This window comes from Otolemur garnettii, unplaced genomic scaffold (genome assembly GCF_000181295.1).
Source record: "Otolemur garnettii isolate 467f Iridium unplaced genomic scaffold, OtoGar3 scaffold00178, whole genome shotgun sequence".
Classification (NCBI taxonomy): domain Eukaryota; kingdom Metazoa; phylum Chordata; class Mammalia; order Primates; family Galagidae; genus Otolemur; species Otolemur garnettii.
In genome coordinates, this window is record NW_003852573.1 from 192,561 (window position 1) to 213,770 (window position 21,210).

At 48.5% G+C, this 21,210-nt stretch overlaps 1 protein-coding gene across 1 annotated transcript in view; it reads right to left on the minus strand.

Annotated features, from left to right (window-relative positions):
- Window positions 1-21,210, minus strand: part of LAMB3 (laminin subunit beta 3) — a 38,818-nt gene that overhangs the window by 8,477 nt on the left and 9,131 nt on the right. Inside the window, exons 4-17 of the mRNA XM_023519501.1 lie at window positions 17,506-17,620; window positions 16,890-16,963; window positions 13,824-14,015; window positions 10,139-10,202; window positions 9,611-9,804; window positions 7,638-7,758; window positions 6,758-6,946; window positions 5,422-5,577; window positions 4,259-4,455; window positions 3,709-3,820; window positions 2,560-2,938; window positions 917-1,077; window positions 560-777; window positions 91-292 (exon numbers count right to left, since the gene is read on the minus strand). Of these exons, the coding sequence (XP_023375269.1) occupies window positions 91-292; window positions 560-777; window positions 917-1,077; window positions 2,560-2,938; window positions 3,709-3,820; window positions 4,259-4,455; window positions 5,422-5,577; window positions 6,758-6,946; window positions 7,638-7,758; window positions 9,611-9,804; window positions 10,139-10,202; window positions 13,824-14,015; window positions 16,890-16,963; window positions 17,506-17,620 (2,374 nt within the window). The remainder of the gene's footprint in view (window positions 1-90; window positions 293-559; window positions 778-916; window positions 1,078-2,559; window positions 2,939-3,708; window positions 3,821-4,258; window positions 4,456-5,421; window positions 5,578-6,757; window positions 6,947-7,637; window positions 7,759-9,610; window positions 9,805-10,138; window positions 10,203-13,823; window positions 14,016-16,889; window positions 16,964-17,505; window positions 17,621-21,210) is intronic.

Genomic DNA, 21,210 nt, shown 5'->3' on the forward strand with positions numbered 1-21,210 from the left:
ATCTCTGCACTTTGGTCTCCCAAGGATAAAATGGAAACTGAATTGCCCAGGGGCTCCATCCCGCCTGTGCCCACCCCGCCTCACACACACCTACCATTTGCCTGGTCTGCTGGAGCTGGGCATCAAAGCCCTGCAGCTGCTCAGCCACCTGCCCCGCTGTCCGGAAGGCCCCACCAGCCCTGGGTAAGGCACCCCTGCAGTGGGAGCCACAGGCCGTGCCATTATCTCGGGGACACAGCTCACCAGGACATGCTCCTGGGGTGCAGGCCGTCTGCCTAGAGCCACCACAGAGCTGAGGAGAGATGGGGTATCAAAGAGGCCACTCAGGCAGGGCCCCTCAACACCTGCTTCCAGCCCACACTCAGGAAACAAACAGCCATACATGTCCTGACAGCCAGGCAACTGCTGGGCATATAGGGAGGGGCACAAGGTCAGGATGGGTGGAGTGTAGGACAGGTGTCCCATGGGACAGGTTTTCCCTTATGGGAAACAGGTGGCAGCAGTCATGTGACTAGGTGGAGTTGAGGCTCCAGGGGGTGGACTCCATGCCCTGAGTCACCTTGTTGATGGTGGGTGTCAGGTCAGGCAGAGAAGCCATCTCTAGCCTCAGTGCAGCGAGCTGGGGGCCACCGGCGCTTCCTCCTCCTGCCTGTACCTCCAGCCTCTCTGCCTCCTTCCGGCTGTCCCTGAGCTGGCGCAGCAAGCGGGAGCTGTCAGAGACCTGCTGAGCAGCCTGGGATGACCGCTCATAGGCTGTGGTCAGCAGCCGGAAGGCTCCTATGGGAAGAGGGGAGGGACCAGAGGTGCTCCTGAGCCTGGCCGCCTGGAGAGGCAGGAGCAGGAGGACAGGGAGCCGTGGCATGCCGTGTTCCTGGAGGCAGCAGCACACGGGGCTGTCCGAGAGCCCCTTCCTCACCTGACGGATCGGCACTGCTGAATTTTTCAAACTGCTGCCTCTTGTTCTGATACATAACCAGTAGGTGATTGAAGCTTCTGTCCAGACTCTCCAGGTCTCCAGGGAGGGACAAGATCTCCTCCTCTAGGGGCAGGTCTGGCTGCAGGCCCTGGAGAGTTCGCCTGAGGTGGGAGAGGAGCTTTCACTAAAATATAAGAGGGGGGCTGTGCCTCCCCAGAGCCAGCCATCCTCTGGGAGCAACTGCTGAGTCAGGACAAGCAGAGGCCTTCAGCAAAGAGGACAGAGGGCAGAATGCACAGGACAAAGACAATTCCCCAGACAGAGGCTGGGAGTGCCCGCCAACCTTCCTCCATGCCTCTGCATGGGGGCCCACAAAACCCTCTTCAGCCACCTTTCCTGATCTCCTCCACCTGTCCCTGCCCCTGGCTTTGGTGAGGAGTGTCACCCTGACCCCACCTCCTCCCTCTTTGCAGGCTGACTTCAGTGGCCATCTGTACAGTGTGGCTCTCGAATCCCTCTTCTGTAGTCCACAACTCCCACTGACCTCCAAACCCCACCACTGCTGCCCACTGGTCACCCCCTGAAAGGGGTCAAGGTCCTGCCCTCAGGCCCAAGGCCCCAGAGGTCTTGAAGATTCCTCTCTCCCCATACCCTGTGCAGCTCCACCAACCCAACCACCAACTCCCTTCCACAAGCCTCACTTTCTCTACCTCCAGGCGGCACTCAGGTCTAGAATGCCCTTCCGTGGAATTCACCCCACCTGTGTTGCCAGACTATTGAACGCCTCAGATGGACTACCCAAATTTGAGACTTGGGTCAGATGACACTTCCTCCGTGAAGCCTGGCACAAGTGCCCCCCTTCTGGAGTTTCTCTCTTACAACACGCATCACATTACAGCTCATGGTTCACACACCAGTCTCCCCCACATGAGCCTCTTTGGGGCAAAGACTATGCCACATTAACTTCAGTGTCCCCAGTGCCTCATAATGGATGGTTAAGGAAATATGGGGAGTGATTCCCAGCATTTGCTCTAGCCCCTCTGCCAAGGCTGCCAAAAGAGGCTCCAGCACATCCATGAATCACAAAACCTCAGTTTTCATTCTTCTCAGGCTGCCTTTTCTCCACCACCAATCCCACACCTGGATGGATGGCTGTGTGCGCCCTGGGAAAGCCAGAGCTGAGGGAATGCAAACTAATCACAGGAGCCTTCAGAAGGACTCTGCTGGTGGGCTGGGGTGTGGGCAGGATCGCTTCCATTGCAAAGGCAAATGCGAGTTATTTTTAGAGCCCCTGCCTCTCGGATGCCCTCCACCAGGGTGACTAATCCAGAGCTGGCTCTCCTACGGGTGCCCCAGGCACGTGAAAGCACGCAGGGCTTGGGGTCTTAGTCTGCATTCTGAGTGCCGGCTCTGTCCGGGGGGCCACATGGCTCTGTCACTTCACTTCCCTGCCAGTTTTCTCACCTGTAGGACAGAAAAATACCCCACCACACCAGCCTTCCGGGCCTGCAGTGATGTGGTTGAGAGAAAGAGCACTCATGCCTTGAACACTGCGACAGGCTAGAAAGAGGACCAGCATGACCCCCTGGTGGGCACCCATGTGGCATAATTCCACTAAGTACTTGGCAGGGAAATGGAATTACCTGATGGAGGAAATGTCATTGGCCACCTGGGCCACCTCCTGCTCTGTGACAGAGGCACCGCTGAGAATTGCTCGGATCTGCTCGACCTTCCTCTTTGTGTCTTGCATCCGGGACACCAGGCCATGGTCCTCCAGGCCCGGCCCTGCCCACAGGCTGGCAGTGGCATTGCGGAGGTTGCCCAAGCGCAGGGCCTGCTCCCGGAGGTCTGCATCGTAGGTCTGGAAGCAAGGGTGGCAGGCCACACACACTGGGTAGCGATTGCAATAGCCTCGCTGGCACTGGTCACAGCGGGGACCAGTTAAGCCAGGGCGGCAGAGGCAGCGCCCTGAGGCCTTGTCACAGCCCGGGCCCTCTGTTCCCCGGAAGTCGCAGTCACAGGCTAGGGCCAAGGGAAAACACAGTCAGAGAGCAGGGGCCAGAGGGCCCTGAAGTAAAGGTATGACCCGAGCATCCTTCTACAGGGCTTAGAATAAAAGCCATGGTCACAACAGCGGTGAGACCCACCACGTGCCAGGCACCACTTGTAGTCACACATGCTCACTCATCTGATCTAACTCTGGAGGTTAGCGGCTCTGATCTTCCCACTTTATAGATGAGGCAACTGAGGTGCAGAGAGGTCAAGTACAGTATGCCTTCTCCCCCAGTGCGCAAACTGAGGCCAAAGAGGGGAAGTAACTGGCTCAAATCACTCAGTAAGGGGGAGGCAGAGCTGAGAGCAGAGCCAGCCCTGCATGCTGCAAGTTCTGCACTCTTGAGGCCACATCCGACTGCCCCCCGGGAGATGACCCTTGCCTGCTCCAGACTCACTATCTCCATCTTTGAAGAGGGAAGAAATGTCCTCCCCTCCTTGCTGCTTCCCTACAAATGGCTTCTGGTAAATGCTCTTTCTCAGGGAAGTTGGGAGCAAAGCTATCCTGTTGGGGAAATGTGGGGACAGCTGGACAATGGATCTGCCTTGGAGGCTGGGAGGCCAAGCTGACCAGCCAGACCACACACACTCATGGGGCTGCCCAGGCCCACACCACATGTGTCCATGTGGGATTTCCTGTTGTACCACAAACCCGTACTCCCCCCCACTGCCCAGCCACAGCTCTGCCCCAATAGCTCCACCCCCACAGCCGCAGCACTGCCCACACATTGACCACGCACCTCTGCAGCCCGTGGCTGCATCTCCGTGGGTCCTGTCTGGACACTGGCGGATGGCTGCGGCATTGCATGTCAGGCCTCCAAACCCTTCCTGACAGGGGCATTGCCCTGTGAACTGGGAGGGGGAGAGCACAGTCAGGGGACCCTCGCTTGCAGGTTCTCCTTGCCCTGGTGTCAGCGGCTATGTCATAGATCCTTCGTCTGCAGACAGAATCCAGGGCTCACGGGCTGTCTACAGAGCTAGTGTGACCCCAAAGCAAGAGATAAGCCCCCAGAGATAAGCCCCAAAGTCAAGTCAAAGTCAAGCTCCCACCCAGAGATAAGCCCCAAAGTCAAGACCCAAAGTGAGTCTTTCAGAAGGCATGTCATTGCTAAAGGCTGTGATCCACAGAGAGAGGGACATCTGGTAGCCTCCCCAAAGGGGAATGGGGACAGGAGAAGCTCAGCCTGACAGTGAAAAGGCCCAGAAGGGCAGCATGGAGAGTGGACAAAAATGCTGGCGTGCAAGACCCGTCCCTTGCTGAGGGGCCCACAGGTCATCCCTGGCTCATACCTGATTGCACTGGGGGCTGAGGGAGTTGTGTGGGTCACAGGCACATGGTTGGCAGCCCTGGCCACTGGCCAGCTTCCAGTGGTAGGGAGCACACTGGTCACATTTGGGGCCTACCACGTTAGGCAGGCACAGGCAGCGTCCAGTCTCCTCATCACAAGGCATGTCCTGCCGGGCCCCCAGGAGGCTGCAGTCACAGCCTGTAGGAGAGAGGACACACACCCAGTGAGGTGCCTCAGCCTGGGAGAAGAACGGGGCGGGGCCGTTCCCTACAGATACCATAGCTGACTTACATGGCCACCGTGCTTTCCCACCAGTTCCAGCCACCTGGCCGACAGCTTGCCCCCCAACCCCACCCCTGCACCACCACTTGCCCACCCCTTAGCTGACTCAGTCCTGCTTTCCAAGTCAGACCTGTGCTGCCACCTGCTGGAGGACAGTGGCACAGCACCAGAGCTGGAGAAGATGGCAAGATGTCGTCCAGGCAATGCCTGGCACACTGCCACTGCCTACCCCAAGATGGGATTTCCCCTGAAGACAGTGTGTACCCAACACAAGTGGAATTATAGAGAAAACGCCAGCACACTGAGTTCGAATTAGGTATGGGGTCCTTTATTGGCTAGCTAACCGAGATAGGTTCACATCTGAAAAATTCTCGGCCAACCATTACAGAGGTAGGAGTTTTTTTATACCCTTCTTTCAGTTGGGGAGGGGACTGGAATTCCTAAGGCAAAGCAGTTTACAGAAGCAAAAGGCGAGGTTAGATCTATGGGGAAAGGGGTCAGGATCGAGTAAGTATAAGGGGAGCCAAATGTGGTTTTATAAGGATCTATATCCTGGCCTGTCTCCATACGGAGGTTAGATCTATGGGTAAAGGGTTGGGATTGAGCAATTCCAAGGGGAGCCAAATGTGGTTTAACAAGGGCCTGCATTCTGGGATAACCTGCCCTGTCTTTACAGGGTATGTTTATTTAACACTCCCCATTTCTGCAAGGCCTACGTGCTCAGGGACAGGTTGTGAGAAAGTGGGGGGTATGGGATGAGGGAGTGCAAGATGGGGTCAATGCAATCTGGCCTTCTCAACAGTACAGTAAGCGGGCCAGTCTTGGATCTGGTGGCTCCATGTGCCCTGCCCCACACCAAGCTGGGCCAGGCCCCTTACTCACGGTGGCAGCCCTGCGGGTTGGCGTTGGTGAGTCCAGTGAAGCCCGGCTTGCACAGGTCACAGCGCTCTCCCTGAACATGCTCCTTGCACACACACTTCCCAGTCACTGGGTCGCAGGGAGCCCCTGGCACTGCCCCATCCGGGTCACACTCGCAGGCTGAGAGACAAAAGCAGCCACCACAGTAGGAATGAAGAAAAGCAGGCTGCCTGGTCAAATCATTGGTCCACCACTGGATTTCAACCTCATAGCTTCAATCAAGTTACAAAAGTCCTTCTGTGCCTCAGTTTCCTTATATGTAAAGTGGCGATAATGATACAACCCTCACGGACTTCTTAGGAGGAACACATGAGTAAATACAAAATGAGTGGAACAGTACTCGGCCCGTGTTGAGTATTTTTGTTGTCATTATTTGCTGAATTACTGTGTGCCAAGCTCTGAGCTGTGCACTCCCACATGTTGCCTTGTGTAATCTTTGTGATAAGCCTGAAAGGTGGGGATTATTGTTCCCATCCTACAGATGAGAAAACCAAGGCTTAAACATGTTAAAGAACTTACTCAAGTTCACATTCCAAGCAAATGCTAGAAACAGAGGTCAAACACAGTTCTGTCTCACTCTTTCCATAAACAAATAATATCAACAGGAAGTGGCCCAGCTTTTCCCCACCCCCACTCCCGGACTTCTTTCACGCCTTTCAAAATATGAGGCTCTTTCACCCAGAAAGTCTTTCCTGATCACACCTGACCAAGTCAGATCATTTCAGCCCAGTTTGCTCTCTCCTACTCAAACTCGCCAGCCTTGTGGGCATGTCAGGCTGCCTCTGGGGATTCTGTTCCACTACTTGCATATGTTCACTCAGCAAACATTCCTTGAGCGTTAATGATTTGCCAGTCATTGTGCGAAGGCCAGAGGGAGTAAGACAAAATCCCTGCCACAGAGGAGGTGTTGGTGTCAGAAGAAATGAAAAAATAAATATCAAACTACATTACAATATGGTCCAGGCACATAGCACATACATAGAGAAACTGCTTCCATCCCTCTTTTTCATGTGTGTATGATTTATATTTCCAAACAGTTTGTGTGTTCCCCGAGGCCACAAAAAGTAAGGGCTATATATTTATGGAGATCGGCTGATTGATTGATGGACCAAGAGGTTCAACCACCTGCTCAGGAGTGCTCAGCTAAGTTAAAACAATTTCTCCTAAGTCCTGACTCATGACCAAGTCTTCATGCTCCCCAAGTACCTTTGTGTCCCCAAGGACATGTGCTCTGTTTTGCCCAGACCAGACAGGGAATGACAAATGGGTGACACTCTGGGTCCCCAGAACCTCTACTCACGGATACAGGTCTCCTCAATGGGGGCCCCGGGCCGCCGGTTCCGGAAATAGTGCAGCTGACACCGCTCACAGTTCCTGCCTTCGGTGTGGTCCCGGCAGTTGTCACATACACCTCCATGTGTCCCCTGGCTGGCAGCAAACACAGCTGGGTCGAAGTGACATGTCTCCGAGTGTCCGTTGCACTCGCACCCTGGAAAAGGAGAGTCCCAGGGCTGCCATCCGACCAGCACCATTGCCATGTACAGTATGTGCCACGTTAGCTGGCTGGCACCACTAAGAGCTCAGTAAGGTGCTCTGGGCAGAGAGGAGCCTTGTGTAATTTAATTAGGGTTGGAAGACCAATACAAAAGCAGAGTAGAATGAGAACTCAGGCCTCCTGTTTCCCAGTGTTGGGATGAATCCAAGAATAGTGCCCACTCTGGGCCACTGTTAAATGGTCTCTCCCTAGCTCTGCTCACTGGCACCCGGCTCTCCTGCTGGGTCACTGCCTCTCTCTGATCTAAGGATCCCTGTTTCTCATCATTTAGGCAGACAAAGGCCCTTACTCCAGGGGGACATTTGAAGTAGGCAAAATGACATTGCCTTAAACAGGGCAAGGCAACTGAAGGAGCCAGAAGAAGGAGACGCTGGGGATAGTCTGAAAGCCATGTGGAATCAGAAGCACACAACAGGCCTCGATCTCTGCAGGCCTGACTGAGATGGAGGGAGGGGGAGGATGCTTTCTCCAATCCCACAGAGCTTCAACTGCAGAGCTGCAATTCGGTTTGGATTTAAATAATAAAAACTAGATTCACCCCACATCCCAGGTAAGGTCACCAAGGCCTAGAGGGGCCAGCACAAGACCCAGTCCCTACAGGAAAGGGGTGACCCGAGCCTCATACTTTGGCATACGTGGGGGTCCTGGGCCTCCGCAGGTCTCCAGGGCCGGTTGTTGTAGAAGGGTGCACAGCGCTCACAGTTGGGGCCGGCTGTGTTGTGCTGGCAGACGCAGACATCGTGCACCTGAGAAGGGGCCCATCAGCCATTAGGAGTAATTAACAAAGGAGAGTCCATGGATGGATCTGACCTTCCCACCCACCACACTGGGCTAGGCTCGGACCCCAGCCCTCACAGGACACTTTCCCTGAATCCTCCAGACATCATACAGCCCCTGTGACACTTCCAGTGGCCTGCCTACAACCACTGTGCTATGCATACGAGCACATATTCGTGTCAGCGCATGTGTGTGTGTGTCCACGTGTGCCTGCACTGCTCCTCTAGTGAGGCTTCACAGGCTCATTCCTTGCACTTGGACATGATTCCCAGTTCAAGGCAGTACCTGGAAAGTGCTCAGACACCCTCGTTGGTAACTGTGTGATTCCAGAAGCTGCTGGACCCCCTGGAGATTTATATTCCAGCAATCTATGACTACAGTTGTTTAGCCAATGGAACTGTTATGATCAATTGTTACTAGACTCATTCTGGTATAAAAATAGAATAGTTATCGTATGCTGACTGCCTTCTAAATTGAGTCCAACACCTTCCGCTTAGCATTCAGGGAAGGACCTGTATCAAGTTTGCTCCGTCCTCTCTCCCACACCCTGCCAGCAGCACAGCCGGCTGAACTCCCAGCTGCTCCTACTTTCCCCTTCTTTGGGATTTTACTGATGTTTTTCCTTTTGCTACAACTCTTTTCTCTCCATATTCACCCCCTAAACTCCTGTCCCTTAAGCTCCAACTAGAATGGCACCCAGAATAATAATGGCACCCATAACCTTCTAATCCATAGATCTCAATGCTGGCTACACATCAGAATCACCTGGAAGTATTTTTTGAAAAAGATCCAGGTCTAGGCCCAATTTAATCAGAACCTGGGGAACAAGGCACAGGTAGTGGTATCTTTTATAAGTGATGATTCTACTGTGCAGCCAGAGTTGAGGACCACCAGGGCAGGGCAGGTACCATAAGGCCTCCCTCCGCATCTGAAAGCAAGTTGGTTTCTTCACATGTCCTCGGCCTTGGGTTCTAGTGATTTGTCTTATGGGTCTCAATAGATGACACATTCTCTGAGCTGATCTCCCTCTATATTCCTCTGCAGCCTGGGGCAGGAGCTGGCCCACCAGTGGAAAGAACAAAGCCCACTGATGCTCATGTCACCTGTATTTCCCTCCCAGACCACTTTATGTGATTTTGTCCTGCCTCTCTAGCACCAAGACAGCTGTCACGTCCCCCTATGCTGACAGAAGAACTGAAGCCCCAGAAAAGGGCAATGACAGGTCCCTCTGCTTCTTTCCCCAAGCTTCTCACTCCTCCACTGGTGGTTCTCACGTTTGATTTCACAGCAAAATCTCCTGAGAACTTTGCTGAACTGGAACTTCTTTCTCATCCCCATCCCTGCTGATCTGATTACACTGGTCTGGGGTAGACTCCAACTATTGTTCTCACCCCGCCCCACATCTTCCCACGAGATGAGAATTTGGAATCTCTAAACCAGTGACTACTCTCAGCCTTGCCAATACATCAGAATCCCCTGGCAGCTTTAAAAATCAATAATAAAATCCAAATATCTTAAGTGAAGGTCAGTGTCTGGGCAATGTTTCTTAGGTTCCAATGAAATTATAATACATTGTCAGGGTTGAGAGGCATCACCATAAACTCCCCATCCTGTACCCAAACATCTATTTATACGTAACTGAAATGCCAAACTATAAAGCAGGTCTAGAACTCTGGTTTTTGAAATGAAAACCACCTAGATTCTTTATTATTGCTGAAGTATTCAATGCCCAAGCCTTAAATTTAGTGTCCTCGCTTCTTTCTGGGAGCCCCAAGAAGGTCCTTAGTCTACTCTATCCTGCCCCCTCCCCTGGGCTGTCACCTGCACAGCGGTGGAGGGGCCAGCTGAGGCTCCAGGCTTGGGGGCACAGCGGTCAGCATGGCCATGGCAGAAGCAGCTCCCCTGCAGACGTAGCTGGGACACTGCATAGTAGGCGCTGGGGGGATGGTAGCCCCGCTGGGGCATGGGTGCCAGCCTGGTGAAGTTCACTCTCAAGTTTGTGATCTCTCCCAACTCTGAGAGGGGCAAGCAGCATGGAGGGATGGGTTGAGAAAGAAAAGATAAAGAAAGGAAGTTAGAGGCAAATAGAGTCTTCTGGAGCAGGACAGACAAGGAAAACCACCCTGCTCCTCCTTGTCTCCATAACGCCATTATACCAGGGCCATCCTGCCCAGCCCTCAGAATTCCCACAGCATCCTGCACACAACACTTCCATGGGGTGAGCAGGGCAACGATTAAATCCCCAACCATGCTGACAGAGATAGCAAAGACAAGGAAATTTCCATGAGTTCCACCCTTGTTTCATTTCCCACCCACAGTCCCATGGGCAAGACAAGTAGCCACACTAACCTTGAATTTTTTGACTTTGTGTTGCTGGAATCCCAGATGCTAAATTCATAAGATTAAGTTGTACCTACAGAAGGAGGGGAAAGGGAAGAATTGACAAAAGAGATAAACAGCAGGCCCAAGCTCAGAGGAAACCTTCCTTTCTACTCAATGCCCTACCCTCCTCTTTGCTGAGTTCTTTCTTACCCAGAACTTGAGACAGACCACGGATGTAAGGCCTGCCAGTTGCTGTGGGGGAGCACCATGATCACTGGGCCCCAAATGAGAGTGTGTGTGTGTGTGTGTGTGTACACAATGTCTACTCTCCAATTAAAAACATAGGTGTCACGAGAATTTCCCAATTTCTCTGGATCAAAAATTATGAGAAGATATATAATCTACATGTGAGGGTTTAGGGAATACTAATTTTCCAATGGTGACCACAGCACTTTGGACAACCTCAATTTCAACTATGCTTCTTATTTATAAGAAACCACTCATTAGATGTGACTTCATCTACATATTTTAGGAAGAGTTTTCACATCAACCCCATACAAATTAACAAAAAGTCTTGTAAATTAATTGAAGTTCTGCATAGATTCTGGTTATTAGACTTTTGTCTGATTCAAAATAAACAAATATCCTTTCCCATTGAGTAGGTTGTCTGTTTGCTTTGGTTGTTGTCTCCTTGGCTGTACAGAAACTTTTCAGTTTCATTAAATCCCATTTGTTTATTATTGGTGTTGTTGCTATTGCCATGGCTGTCTTCCTCATAAAGTCTTTCCCCAGGTCAATATCATCCAGTGTTTTTCCTATTCTTTCTTTGAGAATTTTTATCATTTCATGCCTTAAATTTAAGTCTTTTATCCATCTTGAATCAATTTTTGTAAGTGGAGAAGATGCGGGTCCAATTTCAGTCTTTTACATGTGGATATCCAATTCTCCCAGCACCATTTATTAAATAGGGAGTCCTTCCCCCAGTGGATGTTCTTGTTTGGTTTATCAAAGAGTAGGTGGCTGTAAGTTGTTGGTTTCATTTCTGGGTTTTCTATTCGATTCCAAATATCTATGTCTCTATTTTTATGCCAGTACCGTGCTGTCTTGACCACTATGGCCTTGTAGTACAGCATAAAATCTGGTATAGTGATACCCCCCCGGCTTTGTTTTTGTTACTAAGAACTGCCTTAGCTATATGGGTTTTTTTCTGGTTCCATACAAAATGCAGAATCATTTTTTCCAAGTCTTGAAAGTAGGATGCTGGTATTTTAATAGGGATGGTGTTGAATCGGTAAATTACTCTGGGAAGTATAGACATTTTAACAATGTTGATTCTTCTCAGCCATATATATGGTATGTTCTTCTATTAGTGATGTCCTCTGCTATTTCCTTTCTAAGGGTTTCATAATTTTCTTGATAGAGGTCTTTCACCTCTTTTGTTAGGTATATTCCTAAGTATTTCATTTTCTTTGGGGCTATGGTGAAGGGAATTGTGTCCTTAATTAACGTCTCATCTTGGCTATTGTTGGCATATACAAAAGCAACTTCTTTGTGGACATTGATTTTATATCCTGAGACATTATTGTATTTTTTTGATGACTTCCAAGAGTCTTGTGGTTGAGTCTTAACTTACAAGAAAAAAGTCCAACAATCCCATACATCAATGGAGAAGAGACATGAATAGAATCTTCTCTAACGCCGATAGACAAATGGCTACTAAGCACATGAAAAAATGCTCATCATCCCTCATGATCAGAGAAATAGAAATTAAAACCACCCTGAGATATCATCTAACCCCAGTCAGAATGGCCTATATCACAAAATCTCAAAACTGCAAATGTTGGCGCTGATGTGGAAAGAAAGGAACGCTTTTGCATTGCTGGTGGGACTGCAAACTAATATAACCTTTTTGGAAGGAAGTCTGGAGAAACCTTAAAGAACTCAACCTAGACCTCCCATTTGATCCCGCAATCCCATTACTGGGCATCTATCCAGAAAGAAAAAAACCTTTTATTATAAAGACACTTGTACTAGGCTGTTTATTGCAGCCCAAATTATAATTGCTAAAATGTGGAAACAGCCTAAATGTCCTTCAACCCAGCAATGGATTGGTAAGCTGTGATATATGTATACCATGGAATATTATTCAGCCATCAAAAACAATGGAGATGTTACAGCATTTGTACTAACTTGGATGGAGGTGAACACATCATTCTTAGTGAAGCATCACAGGAATGGAGAAGAAAGAATCCTATGTATTCAACTTTGATATAAAGACAATTAATGACACAGTGGGACAGAGGGGAAGAGGATACCGGACAGAGAGGGAGGGAGAGGGGTGTGGGCAAGGAAAAAAAAATAAGAAAGAAATTAATGACTAATTCCTATATAAGTTGTATTTAATTTGGACCGAAGTACATTACTTAAACATTAATTTTTAATTCAACATGTTAAAATGTTGTTTATCATATTGCATCCTCATTTATAAGTGAAATATATTTGTAATTTCCCCTTTATAATAATATATTTTCTCCAATTTTAATATCAGGTGTATCCAGATTAAGTAGAATGCTTTTGTAGTATTTCTTTTTCTATTGTCTATGAGATTTGGCATGATCTGTTTTTTTGAAATTATCTGTTACTTTCATTTATGAATATTAGTTGTCTATTTTTTTGAGACTTTGAAAAAAAAAAACAAAAGAAGAAGAAGTTGACTGATCAAAGTATTCTATAATAGACATACTTCTATCTGACAAGGTGAACGTTACTTTCTTTGCATTATTACTATTATTATTGCTTAATATTTTGTTGCAGCAATCATCTGATTTCTTTTCTTAATGTATTTATCTTCATTCATTCTTTATGAGGTATTTCTTCTCAGTCCTTATGTTAAATATTGTTATTGTCATTACATTTAGCCTTTTTAATTCTGTAAAGGCCAAAGTGGAAACCTAATATACACATGTATAAGTCAGAAAAATTAATTTTAAAACAAAAGTCCTATTTTCTAATCTGAGGTCTGGACAACTTAGTTAATCTAGATTTCAATAAGGGCACAACCAAGAAACAGCTGTTAAAACCAAACACAAAGGAAAGAGGGGCATTGCCCACAGAGGGAGACCCCTCTGAGCACCTCTCAGGGCTCACCAGGCTCTTCAGGCCACAGAAGAGCAAATACCAGAGGTGGAAAAGCGATTGTGAAAGAAATAAAATGATTTGACCCAGATTGGGAAGATCTGGGGAGAAACATCCTGGCTGTTTCTAGAGGTAGACTCTCATTTCAAGCTCAGGTTTTAAAGTCAAGTGACTTGGAGCTCTGGGTTACACCAGGGGTAGGATTGGGCTAGATAGATGAATTAAACTGAAAAAGTTCATATTTCTGTCAAATCCTATCAACATGAAATTTAATTTGTATGATTTGCTCACTTGCATCTAACCAGCCATCACAAAGGCCTCACCCCGGGAGCACTGGTTTTATTCTTTCTACTATAGGGATGTGCCAATAAGTCACAGAAAGGAATCTACAGAAGAGGGCAGGTTGGTGGGGTGACATAGTGGCCCCAAGATGTTTCTGAAATGTCCTTTCCAGGCAGCAAACGGGTGCTGATAGGGTGTTCTCATCTCTTCAAGAGTGCATGGGACTGTGTAAACAGCAGGACAGTGGGGATGTCCCACCTACCATGCCTACTTTTTCAGGGTTCTCTCTACCTACCTTCCCCCCATTTAGATGTCCATTTGGCCTCTGGGGCAGAGACTGGCATCGAGCATCCTGCCAGGTCTGAGGCTGGCCCTGGCGAACCCTGGGAAAGGTGGAGGTACAGTCGGCAGCTAGGTACTGGTACACCTGCCAGGTCTTGCCAAAGTCTGAGGAGCGTTCGATCAGCATGCCAGCGGGCATGGGCCCCTGTGGAAACACAGGAAGGATGGAGAGGGGAAGCACAGGCTGTGCCCCCTGGGGAACACAATCACAGAAACAGGCTCTTCTAGTGAGGGAGGGAAGGGGACCAGTGGGAGCAGGTGAGCTCGGGAACATCTGGGTCCATTCCTCCTGACAAGCCACAGAAGTGTCTCCCCAGGAGAACCATGGAAAGTAACAGAAACTCGATCTGCATTCCAGGAGACATGATCCCTGGCTCAGCCCACCCTCAGGGCTTCCAGACTGGAAAAATCTCCCACTCTTACACGTTCCACACCAACCATTTTTATCCTAGCTCTGGGTTCTGTCCCTCCTCTCTCTCCTCTCTCCCTCTTTCTCAAATTGCCAAGGCCATGACTCAGGCCACAATCATGCTGAGCCTGATTGACTGCCACAGCCTGGGACTCAAGTTCAGCCCCTACCCTAGCCCTCCAGACCATTCTCCCCACTTCACCAGACATCTTTCCAGATGGTTATCTGATCCGTGAGGCCCTTCAATGGATCTGTATTGGCCTAAAGATAAAACATGAGCTCCTAAGCTTGACATATTACCCCCCTGCTGCTCCTCTCAGTGATTTCATCCTTTTCTGGTGGCTTTAAGTACTATCTTTATGCTGATGGCTCCTTACTTAGAATGGCAAGTTCATAAACTCAACCTCAAAACAGATCCTGAATCAGACCTAGTACAGTCTCTCCAGCTTTCCTAACCTCCCTAGAAGGTGCTACTGGCTTTCCCCACATTCCTTCCAGTCACACCTTCCACCGTACAGAGACAGCTTTCTTTGAAAACATAAAATGGACCATATCACTCCTCTAAACTGTGGATCCTCCAACTCACAATTCTTGCATAAAATCTAAACTCCCAAATATGATTGAGGAGGTCCTGGGTCCCACCTGCCTCCTCACTCCATCTCCAGCCACCTCCACCTCCCCAAGCCCTACACCACACCACCCACTCATTCCCTCCCCAGAGCCTTTATACCTGGTGCTTCGGCTGCCTGGAGCTCTCCTCTCTCTGGGACACTCCTCACTCTTTGCTCCCAGCTTAAATGTCGCTTCCTCATGGAGACCTTTTCATACCTGCCTAACATGCGTTCTGCTCATGCCCCACCGCCCCATTATTTCCTATCCCAGCACTTTGTTTCCTTCAGAAATGTCACCACAATTTCCAATTATTTCTATGTTGTTTTCCTGCTTTTTATTCTTGTCCCACTGCACTGGGATTTGTTGACTTGAATAAATCTCAATCATAAGAGCTGTACTGCACCTTGTAGGATGGTTAGCAGCATCCCTGGCCTCCACCCATCAGATGTCATTGCATACCTATAGGTGTGACAACCAAGAATGTCCTCAGACATTACCAAATGTCCCCTGGGAGAGGGAAGAGGGCAAAATCACCCCGGGTTGAGAATGTGGGCCTCATTGTCTGTCTTGCTCACACTTGTGCCTCTAGCACGTGGGTGCATAGTATGTGTTTGTTGAATGAATAGTAAGGCTTCAGTCTGCTCCCCTCCTTCCCCCATTTGTATTTGTACTGCAGCCCTCTATGTCTCCATCTTTCACCACCATGAACATGTTTTTCCTCCAGATCCCATGCACAATCCCTCCCCCACCCCAAAGCCCGTACCTTCTTGCCTCTTGCCTCCTGGCCTTTGCACTTACTGTTCTCTTTGCCTAGGATGAGATTTGCCCTTCACCTGGTCATTTTACTGGTCTATGAAGGTTCATCTTTCCGTGGTGCATTCTGGGACAACCCCTCCCAAGACAGACCAAGCAAGATGCCTCTTCTGTGCTTCTTACCAGTATCAGAGTGCACCCCACACTCTCTCCCCACTGGCTCTCTGCCCTCCCTACGCATGGTTAAAAGCAGCTTGAAGAGTGTGATGTGGTTTTATTCATCTTTCTATCCCTAACATCTGACACCAAATCTAATCCATAAACAGTATTCAAAATGTGTATAATAAGAATTGACACAAATACATATATGGGAGAGTGATAATAAGGCAATGAGACTACTCAACAGTATCCATTCAAATGAATGTTGTCCTTCAAAATTGTCACCTTTAGAGACTGGGCATTTATTCAAAGGATGCTGGCATGTCTCAAAATACTTTTGACCTTTACTCTGGACATCGCTCTTAGAGCCAGCTTCTCCAGCCATGTAAGAATTTAGGTCCTATTTTTATTCCAAGCTCATTTTAACTTCTGAAAATTATATCACCCTTCCCGGGCATTTAATCGTATCAACCAATTGTTGAATATTTGACTATTTCTGTAGAAAGAATAAAATCAAATCTTCTCAGAAAATAAAAAAAAAAATGACCCATCACAAATGAATAAAAATGTTTCCTCCCAAAGGAGTAACCAGAAGGCTGGACTAACAGCAGAATCCGAAAGTACTTTGAGAGGTGATAGCACAGAATGAGCGAATTGCCCACCAAGAGAGCTGTCCCAAAGGGACATCTTTCATGTGGATAGGCAAGTTGTTAGCTATTTGTTAAACTCAAACTCATTCACAAATTTATTAAAGTAAACTATATCAAGAATATATAACACAACAATATAATAAGCAACCAGGCCAGTAGAATTGGTACGTGACAGAGCTGAATTTAGATGGACTGAGGGTGGGAGACACAGACAAGCGGAGGATATACAACTACTGCATGACCAAGACAGGAAACCTGGTGGTGCCACCACATGATATAGTCTCATGGTGAGTGTTGCCCCAGCCTGTGTGCTCACGCAGCACACGGTACTGTCACCCTCAGCCTCAAGAGACAAGAACACAGGTCCTCCATGGGTCCAAGCCCATATGGGCCAGGATCCCCTCTCCTCTCTAATGCCACCCCCCAAGAAGCATACCTTAAACTCCATCATGATATCCCGAAGCTGGAATCTCCTGTCCAGGTCCAGCTGCAGAGAGACAGGGTTCACATCTGGAAGGATACAAAGTGAAAACATTAGGCTTCCCACTGAAGACACTTCTCAGCCCCGGAGAAAGCCCTGGACTAGAGTAGCTGTCAGAAGTCAGAAATTCTCTAACCCTGATTTTCCAGTTTCCCTCTTGGAGAGGAGTTGTACCAGGATGTTTTCACTTATCTGTTCAAAGTCCTATCTATTCTTGGCCAACTTTCCTTCCCATAGTCACCTGATGTCTCCAATACCTCTGTAGAGGGTTTAACTTGTCAAATCAACACAGACATGATCCCAAAGCTCAGTTCCCTCCACAAACCCCAGTGGGGTGGAATAAAAGACATTTCTCTTTCTTCAGACCCTTTCCTCGACTGCCAATAAACTTTTCTACCTACAACAGCCAAGAGATCCCAAATACAAGGCACAAATGTTCTGCTCATCAACCACCCTCCTCGCAACATCGCAGGAAATGCTGAGAGACCCAAGGTGTTCCCAGGCATCCTCCATCCATCTCCGTCCTGCGGATCCTCCAGTGTTTAGGTCCCTGTAGGTGGTAGACCCTCACCGTTCTGGGACTGCCACCAGCGCATGGGTCCTGAGGATGACACCACATTCTCCACTCGGTGACTGTTGTAATTGTGAGGCAGCCTGGAGTCACACCTGCAGCATTTCATCTGCCACTGTGGGAGAAGGAAACAGCAGAGACTCAGATCCCCAGATGTCCTGAGATCCCAACATGTCCCCTCCAGGGAAACCCTATCCTTAGGGAATTCAGAGATTTCATTAATCAGTTTGAAAGGATTAATCTCTTAAAACAGGACTGTTGGTCACTTTTCTTTCTTTTTTTTTGCAGTTTTTGACCAGGGCTGGGTTTGAACCCGCCACCTCCGTATATGAAGCCAGCACCCTACTCCTTTGAGCCACAGGCGCTGCCCTATTGGTCACTTAATTTAATTCCTCTGTGTCCCTCCTAACAAATATCAAGTGAATAGTAAATACATATATAACTGGGGAAGAGGTGTGATGTGGTGTAAAATATAATTCTGGAACATGACATTGCCTCGGAAAAAAACCTGAGAAATGTGCCAAAGGCAAAAAGACGAAAGGAGGAGAAATTCCCTTAGCACCTGCTCTGGGCTAGATGCGGGTTAGGAAATGCTTTATCTTACCTCCTTAATCCTGGTGGCCTGGGGAGTACTGAGTTTTTGAGGAGTGGGGAGAGAGGACTCCAAAAAAGGACAAGGAAATCAGGGGTCCCAGCCCTCGCTCTGTCACCCCAATTTCTAGGCTGTTTTTTCCTCTGTAAATTGAATGGGGGGGGGGGACGAGAGTATTTCATCCAGCCAACAAATATTTATGAAGCAGGTACTGTGTGCTTCACTGCTCTGGGCTCTAGAATTATAACAGTGAACAAAACAAAGACCCTGCCCTCAGGAAGTTAGTTGACATTCTAGTGATAGATGATTTCTAAAGGCCGTCGTCCAGCACTGATACCTGGGGCTGGAGCATCCTTCCCTGATTCTCTCACACGAGAGAAACCAGCCTCACTCAGAAGGTCCCAATAAGTCACAGCTTCCTGCATTCAGGGGGTTTAAAAGGAGCAGTGAGAGAGGAAGTAATAAAATATCAACATCAAGTGACGGGGAACTACCTATGTGGCAGGAAGTATATTAGGTCACTTCAATACCATCACCTTCTCAAATCCCACAATAACCCTGTGTATTGGCCCCATTATACAGATGAGAATTCTGAGGCTCAAGGAGGTGACGTGGCCTTCCTATCAACCAGTCACAACTGCCAGCATCAGGGAGGGCCTCTTAACACCTCCCTCCCGTCTCTTTCTCTCTTTTTCTCTCTCTGCTCCATCATTTCACTTCCATTAGGAGCCAGCTGAGCAACAGAGGTTGTCGGAAGCATGGTGAAGGGTTTGTCTCACCCAGTGGGTCACGAGAAGCCCTGGGTGTAACCCTGAATCTTAACAAGAGGGAACCCTAAGACAAAGAGAGCACACTGGGGAGAAACCAGACTTCTCCAGCTGACCTAGCTCAGTTGCCACAGACACTTGGGGATCTGTCATTGACTGAAATACCTGAGCACTTAAAATAATCCTTTCTGGGCAAGAGAAGACTCTTGCTGGAATCTGACTCCCCTTCCGAGCCCTATTTTGGTGCCTGGCAGTGAGCATGCCCTTCTCTGCACTCTGCCCAGCCTCTCAGGGACAAACTTTTCCACTCCCATCCTCTGTCTGCACTCAGCACATGTCCTGAGGAGAGACAAGAGCCAGCTGCCTTCCCACCGCCTGTCACCAGAGCTCTCTCCCCGGCTCTCCTGGGAGCTGGTCCCAGCCCTTCCCTGGTCAAGAAAGTGCGAGAAACCAGCCTCTTTCTTTCCCTGGGTCATGGACAAGGAGCTAGAGACTGCGGGGATGCCCTTAATACTCCTGAATGACAGAATATTATGTAACTATTAAACACAATGTTTAGGTAAAAAGTTTTTAATTGCATGGGGAAATGATTACATTATAGTATTTCAGGGGAAAAGGTGGGGCATAAACTGTTATATATACATTAGGACCTCAGTTATATATTGTTAAAGGAATAGAAAATGTTCGGAAGGAAATACACAAACATGTAAGGTGAAATGATATGAAACTGCTGATATTCTCCCATTTTGACCTACCAAAGTGGCACCTACAGATAGTTCAACCTAATATCTCTGGGTAACGGAATTGATTACAGGGCATTTTTTCCTTCATTGTTATTTTTAAATATGTTTTACATACTTTTACAACTTGAACATACATTGACTTCTATGCTCAGGAAAAGGGATGATAGAATAAAACAAAACCAAACAAAAATGTCCAGGGCATTCGGTATGGGCTCTTCCCCTGCCTCCACCTTCCAGGTGCTCCCACCCTTCTCCACCTTCCTTCCACGTGTGCAGGCCGTGACGGAGGGATCAGATGGCCTCATGGGCTTAAAAACTATGTGCTGCTTATCTTAGTAACATAGCTGAACGAGGGATTTATCTCAATCCTCAGAGGCAGGCTAAGCCAACAAGCTTGAGACAGGTATTTTAAGTAGCTCGCCTTGTCAACTACTGGCAGGACGGAGGCCTGAAATATAGCAGCTTAAGGCAGAGGCCTGCATAAAGACAAGCTGCCAATATCTTCTGTCCCTCCGGGCCTCTGTTTCCCTGTTTTATTCTTGTATGTTTCTATGTAGTGTGTGCATATATGTAGTACGTGCAAGTGTGAATGTGGCTGTGTGTGAGTCTCAATGTGAGGCTCTCTCTCCCACGGGATACATGCCCAGTCTCTCCCAGAAATGGAAGCTCTCAGTGGCAGCTGCCTCCCTCCCTGGGGTCATCTGGCCAGTGTTCTCCTGGCTGCGTTACCTCAGAGACGCAGCATTATTATCAATTCAGCCTGTCAGGCCTCCAGCCAGTTTGGCTCCTGCCTGCGCTCCAGCTGGAAAGCCTGGGCCTTCTCCCTTATCCCAGAGCTTTCTAGAAGTTCAGCAGTCTGATGGGAAGACAGTTTCTCCCAGAGGGCTAGAGGAGGGCAAAGGACTGAGCAAGAGCCAACATGAGCCTGAATCTCAGCGGAGATGGGTGGGGAAAGAAGACATAAGTGAATAAAATTCTGTGTCTTTGCAGGATGTAGAGCTAATTCTGGGAGGAGAAATACAAAAACAGACTATGGATAGGCATGGCACAGCTGCCTCCTGTGAGGGAGCCGGGGCTGCCCATGTCTATGGAAGCAGCTACAGTCAAGATCATGGCCACCAGCCAAGGCCAAAAGAAAGGCAGTCAGGACAAAAAAAAAAAAACTTAGCTCATACATATCCTCCATTTCAGCTTTCTCATTGGTGAAACGCAGGCCTTGGGTGAGATAATGAGGTTGCATCTTGCTCCAACATGCTAGTAAAATTCTCCCCTGCTTCAGCTTATCAGCCCAGAAGCTAAAGGCACTCCCAGCAGGGACGCAAAAAAAAGTAAGAGGAAAATAAGACATTAGCCAGATACTGTTGGGAGAAACACTCTTCCCAGCCAGGGCAGAGGGAAGGGGGACCCTGAAGTCCTTTGGTCAGCAAGGTCTCCATTAGACCCCTTTGTAATTCAAAAGCCTTGGTATCTCTATGTCACTGGGTATTGCCTGTAAAGATCAAAAGTTAGGGCCTGCTGCATGTGCGGGAGGGAGAGGATGGCAATGCTGTGATGTCTTTTTCATTGTTATGCAGTAAAATTTTGACAAAAGCCTTAATTCAGC